Source organism: Athene cunicularia (genome assembly GCF_003259725.1).
Source record: "Athene cunicularia isolate RWA chromosome 6 unlocalized genomic scaffold, athCun1 chr6_part1, whole genome shotgun sequence".
NCBI classification, from domain to species: domain Eukaryota; kingdom Metazoa; phylum Chordata; class Aves; order Strigiformes; family Strigidae; genus Athene; species Athene cunicularia.
In genome coordinates, this window is record NW_020799105.1 from 22,787,263 (window position 1) to 22,809,763 (window position 22,501).

Here is a 22,501-nt window from a genome sequence, read left to right on the forward strand (position 1 = left end):
TTACTGAGGAAAAGCGGCCGGTTTTCTGTTCAATTTTTTAAGACTAAGATTCACATCCTGAGCACGCTGATAACGATAATTGCAGCGGAGCCGTTAATACTGCTGCAGTTAAGCGTGTATTAATTTTCTTAAATTACAAACCTCAGACTGGTTTACCCTGAGGCAGTAATTTGTTCCAGGATAAAACCCACCATGAGAACCCCTCGCTTTGCCAGCAAGCTGCTTCGCTGGAAAACTCTCCTCTGCCTATTGGAAAAACAATAGGAGAACATTTACAACCTGAGCATGATGTAAGCGTGGCACGAGGGGCTCTGGTTAAACAGATCCTTCAGATCCTGAACAGATTCTGTTAAACAGAACCTGGTTAAACAGGTCCTTCTTGGCTGTTAGTGTCCTTGGATGAAATAGTATCTTACTTCGGGATTTTAACTTAAAACTGCAAACACGAACACTTCAAGTCACTTAATGAGCACATCCAGCAAATTTCTTTTGAGATGTTTTGATCTGTAAATCTGTATTTCCAGGGTGAGGCAACACGAAGTGATTTTTCTGGCATCTCTTTGATTGTGAAACAGCTTTCCAGCTCCCAAGACGCAGAGGGTTGTTATCGGCAGCCTGGGGAGGACTGAATTTCTCGTCCTGCCCTCCCTGGCCACGGCAGCAGGAGCTTGAGCCCTCCTGCAAACCACGCATGAAGCAGCAAGAAATTCAGGTTACAGCTGCAAGCTCCCAGGCTGCCCAGCCTCAGGGGGACCCAAACCCAAGCTATTTCTGCTTTCCAAAGGCCAGCTGCGATCGATAGCTCTGATTCAGCCCTGGAAAGAACGATCTGAGCTGCAGCCTCCACGCCTTCCCACCGCCCTGCCCCGCCTCTGTTGACCCAGGGCTGGGGAGAGCAGCCCCGCCAGGGATGCTCCGGGATGGAGCTGTTGGGTGTCAAACCCCCGGAGCATTTGGGGTGTGGGTGAAGAGCAGCCGTCGCTGCAAGCCGCACCATCTGCCCTCCACACAAGGCCAGTGCCTCGCCGGCACGCACCGGCAGGACTCGCAGGGCTGGGCAAGCGGCAACAAGCCCCGGCAAGAGCCAGCACGTCCCCTGCTCTGGCTGCTGGGCCACCTCGCCTGGTTTATCTTCCCCCCTCTCCTGTTTTCAGAGACAAGCCAGAAGCCACCTGCGTGCGAGCGTGGCCCAACCTGCCCTAGGACCATCGATAGCATGCTCAAACACTATCAGCACCGATACCTGCTCCTAAATTTCCTTTGGGGCAAACCCAAGACATTCACTTTTAAGAGTGAACACAAACCCTTAACGACGTCCATCTGTTCTCCCGTGCAACCTTCAACGCATCAAACGAGCTCAGTGGTCCAGTGGCACGAGGCACTCGCAGGCTGAAGCCACATCCCCCAAACCAAGGAGATGGACGTTGTCCTCCAAACACCCATATCCCGGGAGCTTTGCACAGCCCCACGGAGAACGGGATCCATCCTCAGGAGCACCACAGCCAGGTTTCCGAATGCTGAGCTCCAGGTTTTGCAGGAGCAGCACAAGGACACGCCAGGCACCTTGCAACTTCAGGATGGTCGCAGGCTTTTCAAACGACTGCTGTGCTCCTCTGGTGACACAGAGTAAATTTTAATGGCCACATTCATAACCACAGAGAAGGGTGTAAAACCAAAACGCTGACACAACTTTAACTACAGCGACACAAATGTGCTGCTATAATATTTTTACAGTTCCTTTTTATACATAATGCATGATCCTTCTGCTCAAGTTTCCTCTACGTTCTTTTCCCGTGAAATAATTTACATTAATACATAATTTATTACAGCAACTTGTAAAGCAATTAGGGGTTTCAATCAATTTTTCTTCTCCTTTTTGGCAGATAAATTCTGTTTGGATCCTAACCCAAACATTTCTCTTCACACTGGTGCACATCCAATTCCTTTTTTTCACATGTTGTTCATGTCGAATTTCTGTCTCCCGGTCCCCGTGCATGGGGGAAAGGCAGCCTGCATTTTTCACTGCCCCCTGTTTATGTTCGAGAGATGATTTCTAAATGTGGAACAAATTTAATGGTTGTAATTAGCTGATGGCAGTGCCGTAGAGCCTTCCCATCGCAGAAATAAGATTAAAATACGATCCGCGGAGCTGTGCTTCCATGGGAAATGAAAACAACAGCCCCCAAACCTACCGCTGGAGAGTAAACACACCAGCGGGCTGCGGGCTCCTCATGCCAACAGCCTGCACGGGGGAGGGAAATTCCCCACCTCGACGGCGAAACGTGCCCTGCTCTTCAATGCGATCCTCTGGCAAGGTCTCCCCGCTCCAGCTACGCCTCGCCGGCTTTCCCCGCGCCGCTTTTTCTCTTTGCGGGTTGACTGTGCTTGCACACGCATCAAGACTCTGCTCTACGCTGACGGCCTTTCCAAAAAAATCCCCGAAACCCCAGGAAATCCCGGTTCAGAAACAGGAGGCACATGAGCGCTGCGGGTGCTTTCAGGATGGGGGCTCACCCCGGGTGGGCTGACCTTTCTTCTGGGTTCTTGGCTTTCCTCCGTCACCCCATGCAGGGGGAAAAGCTACTTCTAGGTAAGAGATGTGCAAAGACAAGACCCAAGGCTGTAACGCCCCCCTCTCGGCACAAACCACGCCGGTGGAGGAGCGTGCCGAAGGACAGACGAGCTGACCCGTGTGTTTCATTCATCACCCCACTCTGCCGCAGCGAGGGCAAATTCTGGTGGTGCTTTCCAAAAGGAAAAGCAAACAACAGTTACTTTTAAGAGTATTTCACAGAGGATGTATGCAGGGTCAGCCCCTCATGGGCTCAAACCCATCCTCCTCTTCCCTTTTACAAGCAGGGCTGTGCATGCAATGCTGGCCGTGCCAGGACTCTGATCCTGCAGCCACGGCGACTGCACTCGCAAGCACCTTGTCACGGCAGCAATAAAACCCTGCAACTCCCCTCAAAGATAATTTCTTGCTTACAAAGAAAACACAAGGCCATCGGCATGCGCCCGCTGAGTTTCTCTTAGAAGGCTGGACTAGTGCAACCTCTGGTGCTACCGATTTAGACATTGAGTGCTGCTTCTACACCTGCTAGGGCAAGGTGAGGCAATGCTGCCAATGCCTTGATAAAATATTTTAAATTTTCTTCTGCCATCCACCCAAAGACAGAAAAATTTCAATATAGGAAGTCAAAAATAATGCCCCAACTTTCTAATATACCATCTTCTCTCTCTAGTATGATCACTGGGGACATGTGATGGAGACTGCAGGGGAAGGAAAGGGAAAAAAGGGAAAAAAAGCCCCTTAGCCAACAGCAGGACAATTCTTATACTCCCAGGTGTTTCAGGGACCCATCAAGGAGAAGAAAAAAAGAAATTGTTGAATTTATAGTTTTACCCATTTCATCTTTCATCTTCCTCCCAGCAAAGGGCTATATAAAGATAAAACCCAATTCTTTTAGAAATATTATCATCACACTGGCAGAAGTATTTCTAATAAATCTAAAACCCAAAAGATTATTTAGGTCACTTTGAGAAGTGGATCTAATATTGCATTATCTGACATACCAAGTCTTCAGCAATGTTTACTCATATATTGAGTTCTATTACAATCTATAACCGATTTTCAGATTTTTGTGTTGTTTAGTACTTTACGAGGTATCTACCTCTAAGATGCACAGGCTTCAGCTTACTCTTTTCACCCACATTACGCCTCAGGTAAGCAGGATGCTAGCCTTGCCACCTTGGGCCAGCTGGGTTTCCTGGTCATGGTGCATTACGCACCCTTGAGGGCTTTGACCCAACTTCTTCCTTCTCCTTCCTGGAGACAACGCTCTGAGCCAACGCCTGTGGGAAGCTCCAGGGTTTGGATGATCCTCTCCTTGGCAGCCTGGCTGGGTTTCCCTCTGCCCTGCTGTCCCATGGCCCCCAGGACCAGCCACAAGCTGCCTTCCTACTCAAAGCCACCCTCACCTCCAAAGGCAACCAGGAAGCCCCTGTGTTAAGACCCTCAGCCTCTTCTGGCTAAAACCCCAGAAAATTCAACCAACTTCCTTCCATCCATCCCAACATCATATATGGGACTATGAGTCTTTGCCTCCCGTTGGCTGCACTGCCAGCCCAAACTTTACCGTGTTTATCTCAGTGCTTTCCACCAACAGGGACTTGGCCCTTTGACCTGAAACCTTCCCCCAGTTTTGCATTTGGTGCCATTATAACCATAGGACTTTTTAAATAAGTCAAGCAAGTTTTGACACTGGATTAGTCATGGCCCACATTTGAAGACATCAAGAAGAATGCTCAGGAAAGATGCCTAAAATTAAACCCGAGCCAACCAATGCCCTTGCATGCTGGGGAGAGCAGCTCCTCTTGACTGGGCATGACAAAGACAATTACATGGTAAGCTGTGGTCAAGGAGGTGACATTCAGTTCCCTCAGAAAGAGGGTAATTTGGCAGCCAAGGAAGACCAGCGCAGTGCTGCGAAGACACAGAAGGCTTTGTAAAAGCTCTTAAAGACAAACTGTTTTTCAATTAGGAATAGACTCTTCATATCTGTTGAAGAGCCTGCCAATGCCACAGCACAAGACAAAACCATCTGATTGGGTTTCTTTGTTCCTCACTCATGTTTGCCAGGCAGGAGAAAGGGAATGGGCTGTCTGTACCCCTTCTTGACTCTGAAGCTTGTGACTTTCATCTGAAAAAATTCAAATGCTTTCCATCTTCCCCTGCCCCCCAATGACTGGAAGTATCAAGAGAGCTTGGGAAATATCTCCTGTCAATGCATGTGCTCGGCTCCCATTAACGCTAATGAGAGTTGTGTCCATGAAGAAAAGGGGCAGCCTCTTTGTCTGTAAAGTATTGGCTTTCATAGCAAGAGGCTTGGCTCAAACTTGACCTACAATTTTAATTGGGTTTTGAGACTTCGCCTAGTGACTGGCTCCCCGCTACAAAACCCAAAGAGCACAATATAACAGCACATCCTCCAGCACTATCAGTTTTTCCAGGATCACCGGCCAAGGCACCAATCCCCCATCAATTCTGATGGCTGTTCAGCATAAAAATTGATCACAAGTTCTGGCATAAAAGGTATTAAACATCCTATATCACAATTATTGTCAAAGGAAAAAAAAAAAAAGACATTTTCCTTTTGTTTGAGGCCTGTCCAGATACTTTGTGCCAAGTGGTAGAACATTTTAGTGATAATACTGATATTTATTACTTGCATCATGCAAACAGTCAAGAACCATAGTCATGGGCTAGATACTCAAACACAATCTCAGGCCCAAAATTCTTATAAACTCAAGTCTATGAGTTACTCTAAAAATAAGCTGATATATCAAAGGGAAGGGAAAGGACATAAGCGACTCACTCAGCAATGGCAACAGGGCAGGACAAGCACCTCTGGGAATGAGGGTGGCATGAGCGTGATGGCCACCACTAATGAGTGGTGGGATGGGTGCCCCTCCATCCCCGCTGTGTGGGGTCGGTGGGTGGATGCCCCCCTCGGGGGACAGGAGAACATTTTTTGGAGAGATCCAGACAGTCAAGACATCTTCCCGCTCATCACTATAAGGAAGCGGGAGCAGAGGTGGAGTAAATACGGACAGAAGTTTCTGTTACTTACCCATCACGCCACAAGAGAAGAGGGTAGGTCCTTGACTCATCTTTGGAGTGTGCTGCAAACAACCAGAAAAACTATTCACTTCTCGCAGACTTGACCAAGGCACCAGAAACCACCCTGCCTCCAGCCTTGGCAAAGCCACGTGGCACCCGGCGGGGAGGAGAGCCTTGGGCGCTCGTGACGGTCTCATTTTGGTAGGGATGGAGGACAGACCCAGTCATCTACCCTCAGTGAATTCCAATTTACTTAAACACTGTGGAGAGCTGGTCTCAAAGCCTGAGCTTGCAGATCATGGTTCCTGCATCTAGTCCTTACCCACAGGAATAGCTGCAATGAGGTGCCCAGCCCCAGGACCCAAAACACCAGAGAAACTACTGAAATTCAGCAGTAATTCTGGATTGGGCAAGAAAGTCACAGCAGTGGTGTCTGAACCCCATCCAAGCCCACTAAGACCTCCCATCTAGATATAAAGCAGCTACTTAAGTTTTTTAAAACATATATTGTGTTTCTAAGGCAAGGCACCCTCACCCCAGCACTTCTGGGGAGTCTGCGTTCGGATTGTGATGGTTTGCACAAAAAATAGGGAAAATAGACACTCTACGGGTACAAAATAATCCTGGTTGCTTTTTACGTTCTTTTTTTCCCCAGAATTTTCCTCTTGACAGTGTAAGAGACATCATCAGACTTCTAAAAATGGGAACAGACAGTTTTATATATAATAAATCAATATGTCATCTGTAGCTACGTGCCATTTTGGCTATTTCTGCAAAAACACACTTTCATACTAATCGTTATTTTATTATCCCCAAAAATATCCATATTCTGCTTCAGAAATGTCTTTCCTGGCAACACCATCCCATCTGACCGAGGCTTTACATCATCCAAGGGAAGCACCAGCATGACCTCCCCATTCATCTGCGCTGTCATAGATACGTTTTATCTGGCATTAGGCCACCACATTCACATCTTCTCTCCTGATCCATGTTTTACACGTTGCCTGCTCACACAATAATGATAATAACGCACCAAATACTGGCACCTGCCTTTACAGAGCAATACAACCAAAGGATCCCATTTTATATACAGAATGTTGTAAATATTGAATATAGAGGGAGGGGGAGGCAGAAAATAAGGATGGCATGCAGATGTGGAGAAGGTAAATAAGGGCTGGCCACCTTCTTTGGGGCAGGTGTCACTTTTCCAGGTGAAGTAAGGATATTTCCATCTGTTAAGCCCCAGTTTATGAAGCGACAGGTAGAATTATCAGGAGACAGTTGAGGACAGGCAGCTGTCTTCCAAGGGTGGCCAAAGTGGAGCAAAGATGGAAGTGGGACAAGCCCCAGAGAAGGGAGCGGTTGTGCCAGCACCCATCTGTGTGCCAGCCCCAGAGACCAGCTACTGCCTGCAAAGGCAGGAGGGAGAAGAACATCTTTAGGTGACCATATGTCCCACATTGAGTATAATTACCATTTTGTAAGAGTTCTGTCTTAACGTCAAGTTGGGAGCTTAACCGAACGAGCCCACTGGGTGTTGGTAGGTGATACTGCCCCACTGCTCAGGCATTTATTTCCTTTAGGTTTTGCTTTTTGGGCTTTCCCATGCAGTCAGTGGAAAAACTCTTGCTTTCTTTGGTGGATCAGTCTTCTTGTGAACATCTGCTCCTATTTAACAGCCCGGACAACCCAGCTATTCAACCTGTGTAACCAGGACTAACCTTGCACTATTGGCCCAGCCCCAGACCTGCGGGAGGCACTCGGCAAACACGCGAGGGCAAAGTTTCACATTACGACTCTGCCACCTCCATTGCCTGCCATCGGGCAGCCCGGGGGCCCATCCCTTCCCGTAGCAGGAGAAGAAACTACTTCTCATCCGCCTCTCTGCAGGCAAGTTCCCCTCCACCTGCCCCACGCACCTCCTGGGTCAGAGCGGGTGTCGGATGCTCAGGCTCCCCTCTCATCCCTTGAGGAACAGGAGCCACAGGAGATGCTGCCTTCCCGGCAGGAGCCAACACTAAAGCAAGGATATTCTTCTCGTATGTCCATATCCTTCCTTCCCAAATCTCAACCTTTTAAGGCAGGATTTAACGGTGCCTCTGGCTTGCTCGCCTTCTCCTGCGCCGCGCGCTGCCAGGGCAGCCTGCCTTCGCCCCGGCACGCTGCGCTATCTGCTCGGGAAGCCCGGCCGGACAGTTCGTCATCCTCAGCAAACTTAGGTATTTATATTTCTTTTATCCTCAGAGTGCCCATTTATGGTTAGCCTTGCCAGATGCTTCCTGCTGTGTTCCTGCATGCCCTTATCTGAGACTCCCAGCACACCCTGTGAGGAATAGCCTTTCGGTCTAATTTCTCCTCAGACTATGAACATCTCTTCTGGAGGACAGAAGAGAAATGTCCACAACAAGCCTTGCTCTGGGCTTTCTCAGGTGGCTCTCCACCATCCTACACCTCCTTCTCCTGCCCCTGCTCCCCACCCTCACTTGCTCTGACACTGCCTCCAGACAACGTGTTGCCCCTCATTTCCCACTACCATAGGAATGCTCAGCCCCACAGTCTCGGTCACCATTTGCAGCATCATTCAGTCTGTTTGCTGCCCCTGATTTGTTATTTTTTTTTGCTGCCTGCTCATTCGGTATGGTTGGACTTGCATCTCTCTAGGCTGACATCAACACTGTTAAGTATCACAGCACTGCCCTTCGCCATCTCCCACTTAATCCTGCTCCCCGCTTGCTCATCCTTCTATTAATGATGAGCATGTTTGCTGTTGGTGAAGCAACTTCTTGCCCATGTTATTCATGGCATTGATTTTATTTTTTTCTACTGCTTATTCCATTGCACGCTTACTGAAATTCACATATGCAAAAGCCACAGCACTCCAATCATTTAATAATCACCTGCTCCTTGGATATTAAATGCAGCTCGGTATAAATCAGTGCTATAAACCGTCTAAAGATCCAGCCCTGCAGCACAAAAACCCCTTATTATAAAGCTACGGCAAAGCTCTTGGCAGCAAAAGAGTTCTGAACAAAGATTTCACAAAGCTTACCAGCTCAGTCCTGCATGTTACAGAGTCAGCACCTTTGTTTTCCCGAGTTTTGGTTAAGATCATCACCATGGTAATGCAGTCCTTCCTCTGAGTCCATCAGGGTCCAGGCGAAGGGCGCTGGCAGCCGCGGTCTGGTGAAGCTCCTCTTTCAGTCCATTTTTTTCCCCGGGAAAGGCTCCTTGGGGGATGCCCAGGAACAGCCTCCGAGAGTGGAAAACTCCCTGCACATACAGAGAGAGGAGAACAGCTTCAAGGGGGGATGGCAAGACGGAGGGTCGGTGTGCTGGGCAAGGGGCAAGCACTGCCCGAAAAACGCCCCGACAGCGGTTACTCCAGGGGAGTATTTATTTTAAATTCTTAAATATTGTTGGTGTTCCTCTGCAGCCCAACGGCGCAGAGGTGTTTCAAGGGACGGGCACTCGCACGAGCTGGTCGAAGCACGTAAGCTACACGAGGCGATCCGGAGGGACAGAACCATTTCAGACAAATAAATAAATAAATAAATTTTAAGAAATAAAATTTCCTTTGATTTCTCCCTTTTAAAAAGGGGACTCATAGCCCCTATATCAAAGATAGCAAGGCTTTGAAAGAAGGGCTCATTAAACCCCAGGGTTGATCTCGCAGAAGCCCTTGCCTCCAGACCAACTGGAAGCAGACGTCCAGCAGAAAAAGCCACTCCAGCATCATTAAGGCTGTAAAATCCCCAGGATGCCTCAATCCCATCCAAGTTAGTTCCTGACTGCCAACCCATACAGAGCCCTTTGGGGAAAAAAAAAAAAACAAGGCAAAGAATTGCCTGCAAGAAAGAGAGCCCCCTGCCCTAAAATCCTAAGGGCCACACCATGCCTCTTGTTCCTTACTGATTTCTCGGGTAGTTTTAAGCAGGAAAAGCTAAAGGCTGCACATTGAGGAGTGCACACAAAAAAACAAACTGCAAGCCAGTCTCACACGGCACTGCACAGACTTGACCATGAGCTCTGTCTCACCTCCTGGCATCCTCTCTTACTTAATGCTGTGCAAAAGCAGACAGATTGTAATTCAAATCTGATTACATTAATCAGTGTTTTTCCCAAATCACTCCTCTAATCCTGTTTCGCTATTTTGTTCCCTTGCAGTTCATGCAAACAACCGAAACCACCATTCGCATGATCCGAGGAGAATAAAACACTCATCCTGTAACACACATTCAAAACCCAATTGTGACATTTAAGGACAATGTTTGAGAATACGCCACTAAGTATTAAACCTCATTATGAACTGATATGGCTTCTCTTCCCCGCTTGTAAACCATCTTTTCTGTGTTTACTCGGATTAGAGCTTACAATGGTGTTAAGAGTAGCTCATTTGAAGGCCAGCTGGCTGGTAAAGAAAAATCACCTTCTATTATTTTGTGAGGACAAAGTTCATTCAGAGTGCAAAGCCAGGATTGGGAATCAATATATTTTCCAAAGATTTACTGTTCCCAAGGGCACCTGGTACAGTCTCCAGCTTCTTATGGGACATCAGTAGGCTTATTATATACAATTTACTGGTAGCTTCACCATAAACCTCTGGGTGACCCAGTGAGCAAACGGAAACTGTCAGACGTGCCCCCATCACCACATGGCTGCAATATGCTGGGGATCCTGGAGGCAGCTCAGACACCTCTGCTACAGCACATGGACCCCCAAAGGTTTGCTTACAAGGATCCTGAGCACTGTGCTGGGGCCAGCTTGGGGACATTAAGCTGTTTTCCAGGAGGAAGCAGAAAGAGTCGCTGTATAGTCATTAATAAGCTCCACAAGAGTTCTACGTTTCTGCATTTTGACGGTCCTTACATCAAAATCTAGAGGTCCTGTTGAGGAGGGATGGCTGCTTACACCAGGCTCTGAACAAACACAAGGTGAAGGGATGCTCCTCGAAAAGGGCTGCACACAACAGGGAACAGATGGGGACTAGACGCATGGAAGCGAGGCCCAAAAAACATGGGAACAGCAATACAGAGGGAAACACGCAACACTGGTGGTATGCTCGCTGCTGAAGCCTCCAGTGTTTTACAGCAAGATCCCCAACACCGGTAACGGGGCCTCAGCAGCACAACGTGGCACCCCTGGCAGCTGCACAGCACCCATCCTTGCTGGCTCATCTCCTTTCCTTCTCGTGAGTGCTCTCCCTGCAATTTTAGCTCCACCAGCTACCGTGGTTGAGCCGCAGACAGGGAGCAGGGCAGCGGCTGCCCTCGCCGATGTCTGAGCTGGCTGCCAGAACACAGCTCCCATTCCCTCCTCTCCTGCGGGGCCAGCACCCTCCCAAAGACCAGCGTGCCCACAGCAGCCCAGCGGGGCTTAGACCCCAGGCATGCCTCCGAGCTAGGGGAGCTGAGCCAGGTTTAAATCCCCCCCAAGGGTGAGGAGCAGGGGGCTCTTTGGGAGGGTCCAGCCTTCTCCCAGTGCTGGCAGTGCCCTCCTGCTCCCCTGAGCCATACGTGGAGATGGCTAAAGCACAGGACAGGTACTAAAAACACTCAAGGTTCACATATTTATCTACCACAGTCTCAGCTGTCCTTGATCCCGACACAGAGACAGGGATGCTGGCCACGGGGCCGGACTCCCCGTTTTGGGATGACGCCAGGCCCACTGCCAGCACGGCGGCAGCATGGGGAGCAGAGATCAAACAAGCGTTCAGAGCAGCATGAAAGCAGTTAAGCTCAGTTCCTCGTTAACAGGGTACGATTTCTTCACGAATAATTATCTTTCCCTAAGGTAATGGTTAATGTTGCTGCACCAGACTCCTATACACACCCAGGCGTGCGGCAGCCAGCAGGCAGGAACGGCGGCAAGTACAGGCAGAGGCTGCCTGCCCGAGCCGGACAGGCTGCACCTCACACCACCTCGCACCTCCTTTCTCCCTGCTCCACTGCATCTCCTGCAATTAACACGACCCCAAGGATAACACCACAAACCGCCGGCAAGCTGGCAGTTAACACCACCCAACGTTGGGTCCGAGGTGCGCTTTTAGGTCTGGGCTCTTTTGGTTTAACTACCGCTTGGTTGGGTTTTGAAATCATCCCCACCGAGAAACGGCAATAAAAAGGAAAACTTTCCAGTGAAATGTGATCTTTGGCTCCCCATCCTGCTTCACCGGGCTCCTGACGCACGGCGTGACCCAGCGCGGTCCTGCCCCGTCATGTCCTCTTGATGCAAACAAGTGCTGCGGGACAGAAACGCTTCTGCAGACCCAGGATGTTCTCCCTATCGACTCTGAGGAGGAAACTTCTGTGTATTTATAGTCTGGAGGCTTTCACACTCACACATGCTAATAAGAAGATACTCTTCAGGGATCATTAATTATTTTAAATGTATTTCCTCATTTGCAATCAGCTAAAGGAACTATCTCCACCCCTCTGTCAAGTTTAAGTTTAGACTTAGGCCACGGCCACTGGGATAGACACGGTCTCCTGAGATGCACGGAGCACCCATGAGCAGCACCAGTAGATGGAAATCCCCAAATTTTAGCAAACCATGCTTTTTTCCATGGGCATCGCTTCAAACTACAGACTGAGAAGAAGCCTCTGTGATCTTTGCAGTTGCAGAGGTGGAAAGAGGTTTCTCTCAGAGCTGCTTTCTGGACAGCATGACAGCAACTGAGTGTTGGGCTTGGAAAAAAATTACCCTCCAAAAGGGGAAGTCAGATGATCCAACTTTCACACAGGCTTGAAAAGTAATGCTTGTGAGCAAATATGCTCCTTACAAGGTACCAGCAAGGAGTAGAGCTCTAGAGCTGCTCACCATGGGCAAACAGTCCCTTCCCTGCAGGGAGGTCCCAGTCCCCACACCACGAGTGGTGCTATTGCAGGGGACTCCAAGCACGCTGAAGCGTATGGAAAAGACCTCAGGATTTAGCAAACTAACTGTCAGATGCTCTGCCACAGCTGGAACCACTCTGAACGTTAATCAGTATCACATACCCATACGTCTGACCCCCAGCAGTACTCTTCATGACGACTGGGGACCAGCATCACACAGATTTCCACTTGCTGTGGGACCACCACCCTCTGTACAGAAAACATTCAACCCCTGTCCAGCTCAAATAATCCATCTCCAGACACACACGCTGACATAAAACCTATTTACAGGCGGAAAGGGCGTGCAGGAACGAGGAGCCGGAGCTGTATTTTGCATACTGATACACCTTGCAAGCAGCACAGCAGGATCGCTCTCGGAATATAAATCACCTTCCCCTGCTGAATTTTTAATGCTGCTCAAAGCCTTCAGTGAAAAAGCCACAACCCACACAGGACCCTGCTTCATACCCCACGCCCCAGCACTGTTCCCTGTGCCGTGCCTGAAGAAACATTCAGGCACCCTTTTGACTGCACAGAAAGTTTTCTTAAACCCCTGCAAGAGGAAAAGGGAAGCATTCCTGACCTTTATTTTCCAAATGAAACCGAGAGCTGCCTGTCCCTCTCCGGGCAGCCACTTCCAAACCCCTCCCAAACTCTGAAAGAGGAGGAAGAACAAACACCCAAGCCCAGCCTTCATCCTTGGCGTAGCTGTGGGCTTGGCTCCATCGCCACCAGCAGCGTCACTCCAAAACGCTATGGTGCAACTGAGTGCATGCTTTGGCTCAGCAAAAAAATATTTCCATCACCACACCGCAAACTCTGGCTGTAAGGCTCTGGAGAGCCAAGGCACAAGGTGCTTTGGGAGGGAAGGCTGGAGCAAGGCAAGTCTCCCGGCTCAGCGTATCATCTGGCAGCTGCTGCCCTGAGGTTTATCCTGGGGCAGGAGGGCTCAGTAACACCAGTTCAGAACATGCAAATGTCACCAAAGGAGCAACGAATATAAGCAAGGATAGACATAGCAGTTTGATGTAAATGGTTCTCCGAGAGGCAAAGCAGTAAATGCAGCTTGGCAGCGGAAAACGCCAACCTCGCTCCCTCCGAGTGGAGAATGACGGGCTGAGCAAAGAGCTGCTGTGATCGTGGAGTTTAATTAATGTAGTTTAGACACACACGTCTGAAGAACCAAACCTAATCCCTCTGGGCCAAACCCTGAGCATGTTTCAAAGGCTTAACCACCCTCCCCCTCTTACCAGTTAAACAGAAATTCCCCTCCTGTTACACAAATCTCGATTTCTCCATCCAGACAGATCGCTGCGGAGCCCAGGTACACCCCAGCCAGCCAACCCCCCTCCAAACGCTACAGGTGGCTTACAAGGAACTTGGGGAAACAGCCAAAATTGGTTACTGCAATTGAAAATTGTGGGGTTTAAGGCTTTCTACGGAGCATAATCATGTTACAATCTTTATCCAAATTAAAAATCATGCCCCGCTCCCCATCCTTCAGCTTCTTAGGAGGGATTTGGGGTTACACTGAGTCTCCTCATTGCACAGCCTGTCTCACCATCAGTGCTTTGGACATCTTCAATTGACTGATTTATTGCGTTACGAATTTGGAAAAAAAAACCCTTGAAGCCTGTCATTTGCATGTAGCTCATTTCCTCACTGGGGCAGCGATTTGCCTTCTGCAGCAGGGATGAGAGGTGCTCAGTTCTGGGCCGCTGGCTCCCCTCGCTTGAGCACTCTTCCATGTCACTAACGAGTATCGATTTTATATAAGGGGTAAAAACCAGCAATAAATATGAAAGATGCCATTCAGGGCCTGAGAAGAAGTCTTTACGCTCTGAAAATGCCCCATGGACTAGTCCTGAGTAAACAGGATTATGAGTCAGCGCACGTGACTTCAAAGGACAGAATTTCCACGGATGCAGCAGCGTCAGGATCGTCCCCGGGGACTCTGTCAAGAGGAAAGAACTGCCCCAGGCTGCCCAGCCTTCGGAGCAGAAAGCCTGCAGCACTGCCTCATCTTGCCCTGAGCCTGCAGTCACCTCCTCCTGCTCCACAGGGTCTTCCCCAGCTCCTGGAAGGGCAAGCACAGTCCTGCCGAGGGGCAGGAGAAGGGCTCTGGTGCAGGAGACCACGCGTCCTGCATGGTGCTCCCCTCCTGCCCAGCAAGGACCTGGGCTTGCCACGCACTCCAGGTAATTGGAAATTACCCGCCAAAGAGTAAAGAAATGTTCTCCTCTGCCTCCTGTTTGCAGCTAGACTAGGCTTTTCCAGGGCTAGCAAGATAAAGACGAACTTTCAGCATTAATTAACAAGGAAAAGACTTGCCTACACTTAACATTTCTCACGGCCAGCAAAGCAAAGGGGAAAGCAGTAATGGGCTGTGTTTAAGATGAGCATCACTCCATAGGTCTGCGCGGCTCCAAGAACCGCGTCGCCTCGTTGCTTACGACCAACAGCTTCACACAGGACTGGAGGCTCTCGCCAACTCAGTGTGCCACAGAGCTGCCAGCACAGGGCAGCCTGGACCGAGCCGACCTCCACAGCCACGCTAATAAAATCCACAGCCAGAAGGAGCCCGAGGTTTACAGCCAACAGCACCCGTCCCGAGGGGCCGCGTCAGGAACAGAAAATACAACGTGCAGCCACCGCGGATGGCCACGTGCAACATGGTTTGCAGAGGCCTGAGGTTAACGCTTGCTACCAGGAGCAACAGGTACACCAGGGTCCTGCCCACAACCAAAAATTAATTACTAAACAAATAAAAAAGCTATAATTTCAATCCGATCCCTGGCTCCAAGTGCCTGGGCACTACCTCAACCTGACACCAAAGTCACACAAGGCAGCGGGTCCCCAAACACCTTGAGCACCCCTAAACACAAGTCTGAACACTTCCAGCCTCTAGGGAGAGCCTGAAGCTCAAACACAGACCTGCACATTTGGGTTGGACCTCATCTGCGCGTAAGTTCTCACCGACAAGAAATAAGAGCAACTAAGGAAAATTACACACCATCTAGTTGAGTAAAACACATCAGGTTTATTGCCCCCATGCTCTTAGGGAATAGGAGTGGCAGGGGAAAGACTCCCTTACACACGAGCAGTGGAAAGGGACTGAAAGGACAGGGCAGGGGCAGAGGTGCTTTGTCTCAACATCTTAGCTCGAAGAAAATGGTGCTGGCAGTGACTTTGCCTTTTCCTCCCTGGCAACTGAAAAGGAAAAGAAGAGAGCAAAATTAGTCATTGCAAAACAGCAACCGGCAAGCGAGAGGTGTGAAGGGGGAGACTGCTGGTCTCCGGCGGAGAGGTGCCAATTAGAAGTGAGGAGTGACGACGCGGGACCCAGCTCGCTGCACGACAACTCACGTACGGGAGTTAAGAGAAGAGCACACCCATTTGGAGCACTAACACGGGGTCTTCGATACCTCCTGACTGCACGTTCAGCCTACACATAAATTCTCGTGGAGGACCAGTGTCAGGCCGTCAGAGGACTCGCTCCTCACACAGGCTGATGTGCTGCTCCAGCATGAGGCTGCGCCCCCAGCACATCGCTCTGCTGAGACCAGCTTAGCCCAGACCTGCCACCTGCTCAGCCCCAAGAGCCCAGCATCCTCCTGACCCCGCAGGACTGGTCCCAGGGAAGCCCGCAGGAACGCAGCCCTCCCAGCAGCCACGCTGGCCTGGGGATAGACATTGCCAACATTTCTGCGCGGTGCCAACATTTAGACATATCCTACAACACAGTCTTGGTCTGAAAAAAACCTGTAGAAATGGCAAGTCCTCTCTGAGCAAACCTGCAATCATTGCCTAATCCAGTCATTAGGAGACCGCTGCTAATTTTGAGTAATATCTCCAATGAATATTGGAAATACTGGACCAAGGGTTCTCTCTGGAGAAGAGCGGCGGCAGCAGCACTCCAGCCTGCTCACCCAACAAACCATCTCACCTTTCTACTTTTCCTTTCCCCCAATTGTGAGATTTATTACAAGAATTTGCAATGGTCTGTGAGACACTGTGAGTGTTGGCCACACTCCCAAAAGCTGAGGAATTGCTGAATTGAGAATTGCTTTGGCTGCTTAATCTCAACAACTAGGGATGCTGAACAAGCCAGCAGAGTCCAGGTTTACTTTTAATTACCGCTTGGAGTGTGCTGCTCTAGTAAACAGACACAAAAAACAATTCTTGTTTCTTCCTTGTCTTTTTTACCCATATACAACCTGGAATGTCTGAGACGGAGAGAGTAAACACAGACCCACAGCGCCATTTTTACAGACTCACTTCTCAAGCATAAACAATTTCAAAGAGCCCATAAACCCATCTTAACCTACCTCTATAACCTGATGCCCACCTACTTACAGCCAGATCATTCGAGGGTTAAGGGGGCTTCTTGGCCAGCCCAGGCCTCTTTGCTCTAGAGCTCTTGGGGTCTCTGTGAGAAGCACATCTTGCGGCTGCAAAACGGGCTCGGCGCTGCAATGCCGGCTGTAACGCTTTCAACTCAACAGTGACCATCAAAAGACCACCATGTGGGCCAAATACAAGCAGGATCTGGGACATCTCGTAGTGTAACTGAGGAAAGCTTGCCAAGTGCTAGAACACCATCATCGCTCTCAGAACAGATCTGGATACTGCTTCCAAGTCAGATTTCTCCCTTTTTCGAGGCTGAGCTGGTAGAGGCCAACAGCCCCTAAAGAAATATCTGAATTTAAAGTAGGGAAATACTGGATCTATGCACTGATTGCCAGGCTTCACATCATCTCCTACCACTTCTCTTTTATGGTAAATATCCTAAGACTGCAGAACCCTCATGTAAAGCCCAGCAAAATGATCACTTAGAACCTTCCAAAAATTGAAATTATCTACCCGAACTAGGCAGGCAACATCTTAAAAGTTTCAAATGCTTTCAGCAGACGGTCTCTGTGCCCACACAGGGTGGACACAGCGCCCGCCGTCACCTGCAAACCCTACAGGACTGCTGTTTGCTTTAGACCAAACTACTTCTGCTCCTGGGCAACCTCTGGGGTTTCATTCCTCAGCTGAGAAATAGCTTTCAAAGAGCTCCTTGGCTCCTGAAATACGAACCTAGAGCCTTTATTAATCCTCCTAGTGACTGAAAGGCACATTTCCCTGCTGTTTGTCCCTTCGTTGCCATCAACATTGGCGAGAGGAAGGTACGGCGGCAGCGCAAATGCCGAGGGAGGGAAGGAGTCCGGGGCTGGAAAACCTTTGCCGACGCTGCCACCTCCATCTCTCTGGCATGCCGGGAATAAATTTCTGAGCCCTGCATCTTACATAAATCTCTTTAACGAACAAGGAGCCAAACATCTGTGAGTTGTCTGAATTAGCGTGAATTTGGCAGACTGAAGAGCAAACTTGTATCGCCCCACAGCCTTCAAATTTCTTGTTTTCCTCGGGTTCATTAAATACATAACAATCTGTTACCAGAAAACGGCTCCTACGTGCATGGGCTGCCAAGGAGCCGGTTTTGATAGCTCTGGTGGAGAGGGGGGAATGTGGGAGGAGGAGTGGGGGGCTCTTCCTAATGCAGCAGGGCAAGGAGACGATGGGTTGCAACCACCCTGCCTCCTCCAGCGACCACCTGCTACACAGCAAGGCTATTTCCAACACATAAACCTGAAGGGGATTTTGGGAAGCTTTGAAGGGAACAGAGCTTAAGAGTGTGAGACAAGCAGGGGGAGATGCCTTCGAAAGTCAAGGATGTCCTGTAGCATCATCCCAGCTGGGTGAGATGATCACGCCGCATCCGGATGCAAAAACCAGGCTCTGTGTTATGCACACACGCAAGCAGAGCCCTGGGCACAAGGCATCCCCGATGCTTGAGGAAATCAGGGGTTTCCCACTGCTGCTGGGCAAGCCTGGCAGCACGGGGCCTGAGCACGCAGGGATGGCATCGCCAACACCAAGCCATGGGCAGAATGGTCTAATACTGTGATGGGGAATAGTACCGGAGGCTTCCCTTCCCTCAAAGGAAGTCTTTCGCTACAAGGAAGAAGTCAAAGCAAACACCCACTCACCATGTTTACCATTTAAATCAAAGCCAAAGCAGCCCCAAAACGCGCCCGACAGCATTTCCACAGAGTCATTCATCGAGAGTTTGGACTTGGGTTTCAGCTGGTGTTTTTAATATCGCAGAGAGACGCTTGCGAGGCTGGAATAATACAGAATCTGTGGCTATAACACACTCTCAGCTCCTGCGAGGTGTCAGCAGCACGTAGAGCCCAAACCTCCTGCAGGTTTGGCTCCTTCGGGGGCTCCCTGAGGGCCGGGCAGTGAAATGTTTCTCCCCACACCGCTGCAAGCCTGGGGCATGGGCACAGCTCCAGCGAGCTGGCTCTCACTGCCCCAGAGCAAGACACCCCACCAGGAGATCTCCCAGTTGGAGAAATAATGCCTGCAGAGGACAATTTTCCCGGTGTTGGGATGCTTCATCCCCTGGAGGTGCCCAATTTCCATGCAGCTACAGTGTGATGAACCCCACTATAGCTTGGCACCCGTAAAAGCCCAGATTTTGCAGCCTGTCTTGGAGACGAGGGGGAAAAAAAAAAAAAAAAAAAGTAAATGGAAATGAAAACAGTCCCTGCTTTTATTTGGGCTGGCAGAAACACTGTCCTGCCCAGTCTTCCTCATTTATGACAGTGTGAACATGCAGTAAAGGAGGAAAAAAAATAAAATAAAAAAAAATCTGCATTTTCCACCCCAAGAGTCTCCATCTCTGAATATTCTCCATACATTCCTCTTCCTCCCACACCACAGGTGAGAATCAGGAGGAGAAACAGATTCCTCTGTGCCGTGGAAACAGGAAGCCCAAAGGACAGAGGGGTCGGCCTCGGCACCAGCACGGTGTGAACCACAAAACCCCCTGCCGACACGGCATCCCGAGGAGAACTGACCTAAATGCTGCATCCCATCCCGGCTCCAAAGCCGCCAGCAGGCTATCGGCAAGGGAATCGCGCCAGGTATTTTGTCAGTGCACAAACATGAATGATTGCCCAGTATAATAAACAGGGTAGCAAAAATGTCCACCTTCATCACATGGAAAAATAAGTTATTAACTTGCTACACTAATGAGTGAAGGAATTAATGAATCCTAGAATTTGTAAATCATTATGAAGTCCCTAAAATAATGACACCACCTTAAAATGCATAAAACTGCAAGTTAAACATCAGCCTCTGTTAGAAAACCAGATACAACTTTTTTTATAAGGACAACAAGAAGTCCCACTGACAACATCGCTGCATAGTCAGAAAGAACGGCAGGAACACCAGTCACGATGCAGAAAAGGGAGAAATGGTCAATATAGACTTTAACACCCTCCTAAGGAGGAGGTAAAACGATATGGTCATGTTCGTCAAGAGTAACCTGGGATGATATTAAACAGCAGGCACTAAATATAGATCTTTCTCAAACAGCAGCTCCAAATAATTTACAACTTCAACGTTTATAAGATCACACCAAAAAAATCTTCTGAGCCATCACCACCGACACTCCCAGAGGACAGGCAGAAGCCAGTGTGGTAAATGTGATGGCCCTGAGAAAAAGAGCCCTGCAAGGCTCAGGTTTCAGCCCAAGGACGGAGAGTCGGGAAGCAGAGTTACCAACACCGAGAACAGAGCTCTCACCTCCCTCACATCTCCGTGCCGGTAAAAAGGAGTGCTGGTCAAACAGACTTCATTACAGCGCACAGAAAGGGATGGCAGTTATCGATAACTGTTTAACTGACACATCTCACACAGACCTGCAAATAAAGTGGCAATACTGACTTCAACAGAAACTAGACTTTCACCTCATGCCATGTAATATTAATATTTCTGGCAGTAATTGGAAAGGAAACAGGAAAATCAGTGCTGTGTAAGTGACTCGACTGGCGGAGCACTAAATACGGAGAACAACTTGACAATACAGAACAGAGAGAAGCAACCAGCACAGTTTTTAACTGAGATATTAAGATAAAAAAAAAAAAAAAAAAAATTGTTTAAAAGACATTCGCCTCGAAGGCTCCTGCACCGCACAGGGTGTGTGGACTGGATAAACTGGGGATCTCCAGGAGGAGAAGAGAAGACAGTATCGCCTCTGTGCTCTGCACTCCGCGACTACTACAGGCATCTGGAGCCTTCTGCCACCTCTGACGAAGGTCTGGAGCAGACCCCAGGAGTAACTGAGGGACTTGAAGACACGGGTACATCCAGCTCTGCGGGAAGGTGAAACCACGCAGATCCAGACTAAGGGCAAAGTGCAATTTTTTTCCTGAACAGCACAGACAGTTATCATTGCAACAAATTACCGGCATAATAAATGGCTGAGGAGGGTTCTCAATCCATGGTACGTTTTTATCTCTGCACTGGATGGCTCTTCTAAAAGACATACTCCAGCAAAAATACAGAAAATTAATTCGGAAATTACTAAAACTGGTGGCACACAGAGGAGTCTCCAGGAGTATGGTCACTGGGGTGGCATGTGCAAGGACCAGGAGGGAGGGCTGACAAACCGGGCTCATGATTTCATCTCTAGCACAGCCCCTTTTTAACCTGCCACCTGGACGGGTACACAAGAGACAGGCACAAGGAGGGCATCAACAGCGTGATCCATCACATTGAAGAGTTGGAAATTTTTTTATTTTAAAAGTTAAGTTTAAAATACTTAACAATTCACCCGAAACCTCCATGGGAAAAGTAATCTTCTAACAACATAAACCACGAGGAACCAAAAATGTGGGTGATAGTTTCTAAATGAAGCTACTGGTAACTGTAAATCTTCATTAACCACGACACTTTCGCTCCGAGGAGTACCATGCATCGCACTGTATTTCAATTATAACACAACTGATAGTCCAATACAGATAATCTTTTTCTGAATTAACAGAGAGACTACAAAATCAAATGTGGGTATTTTTAATGCTTTCTGTATCTTCGTAGTTTTAATGGATCTTCCTTCCGCTTTGGCACACACAATTTTAGCGTTTGGCATCTATTTAATAGCATTAAAACTTGTCCTTTCAAAAATATTATTCAATACTAATTTGTAATGGCTGGGACAAAAAAGTATGTGATAGTGAGGTTAATAATATAAATACCTGCAGTAATTTCATATCGTTGACAACTATTACCCGGGAGGCTATTTTCAGTAATGTTAAGGTAAGCACACACAGACAAAACTCACAGTTATCGTGACTTTCCCACGTCACTTGAAACAAGGAATTGCTACTGTCACCTGTGCTGCTAGGCTGTCCTATCCAGAGACAACACTAGTTGTCTTCATTAATGCCATTTTCCTTCCCTAACATCTCCCAGCAAAGCAGAATAGCGATGACGGTGGTTGTACAACTGGGGCAACTGAGGCAGAGGAGCACGAAGGCTTGTCTCGGGTCACTGCAAGAGTTGTGATGGGGAAAAGGGCAAAAATGAAATTTCTTAAATGCAAGTTAAGTGCATAACGAGCTTTAACTCATCCCTGAGGATACCCTGGACTCGGGAGCAGGATGAGGGCTGCTTCTCTTAACCCCCCCAGTCCAGCCCAGCCGCTGAGACCCGAGCAATTTGTTGATGCACCTCGACAGCATCATTGTTCTGCACCGCCACCCCCAAGCCCCGCTTCTCCTCTGCCATCGAAAAGATTTTCAGTCCTTCCTTTTCGAGGGCTGGTTTGAGCAAAGAGAGGGAGAGAGCAGGTTTTCCAGCTGCCGGATCAAAGTTTGCCAGATTTCATTTTTTACAAACCCTAGGAGACGTAACGATATATAAGCACAAAATGGCCACAAAGTAAAACTCTTCTTTCACTACGGTCCCATACCTACCGCACGGCGCAAGCCCTGAACTCTGGCTGCTGAAAGCAAAAGCTATGGCCAGGATCCACAAATACAGGAATGATAGAGCTCAAGGGATGCTTCAAATGGACTACAGAGGAGTGACACCAGTGATGCTGCTCTATTTAATCCTCTAAAAGCAAAAACCATGACCAAGTCTTCCTTCAGCATATTTTTTAAGGGGGGGG

The 22,501-nt window shown here is 48.8% G+C and overlaps 1 protein-coding gene across 1 annotated transcript in view; it reads right to left on the bottom strand.

Annotated features, from left to right (window-relative positions):
* FAM53B (family with sequence similarity 53 member B) overlaps nt 1-9,661 on the bottom strand; it is a 36,131-nt gene extending 26,470 nt beyond the window's left edge. The window contains exons 1-3 of the mRNA XM_026851038.1: nt 9,530-9,661; nt 8,670-8,890; nt 5,631-5,682 (exon numbers count right to left, since the gene is read on the bottom strand). Of these exons, the coding sequence (XP_026706839.1) occupies nt 5,631-5,682; nt 8,670-8,738 (121 nt within the window). The 5' untranslated portion in view covers nt 8,739-8,890; nt 9,530-9,661. The remainder of the gene's footprint in view (nt 1-5,630; nt 5,683-8,669; nt 8,891-9,529) is intronic.
* Between the last annotated feature and the right edge of the window lie 12,840 nt (nt 9,662-22,501).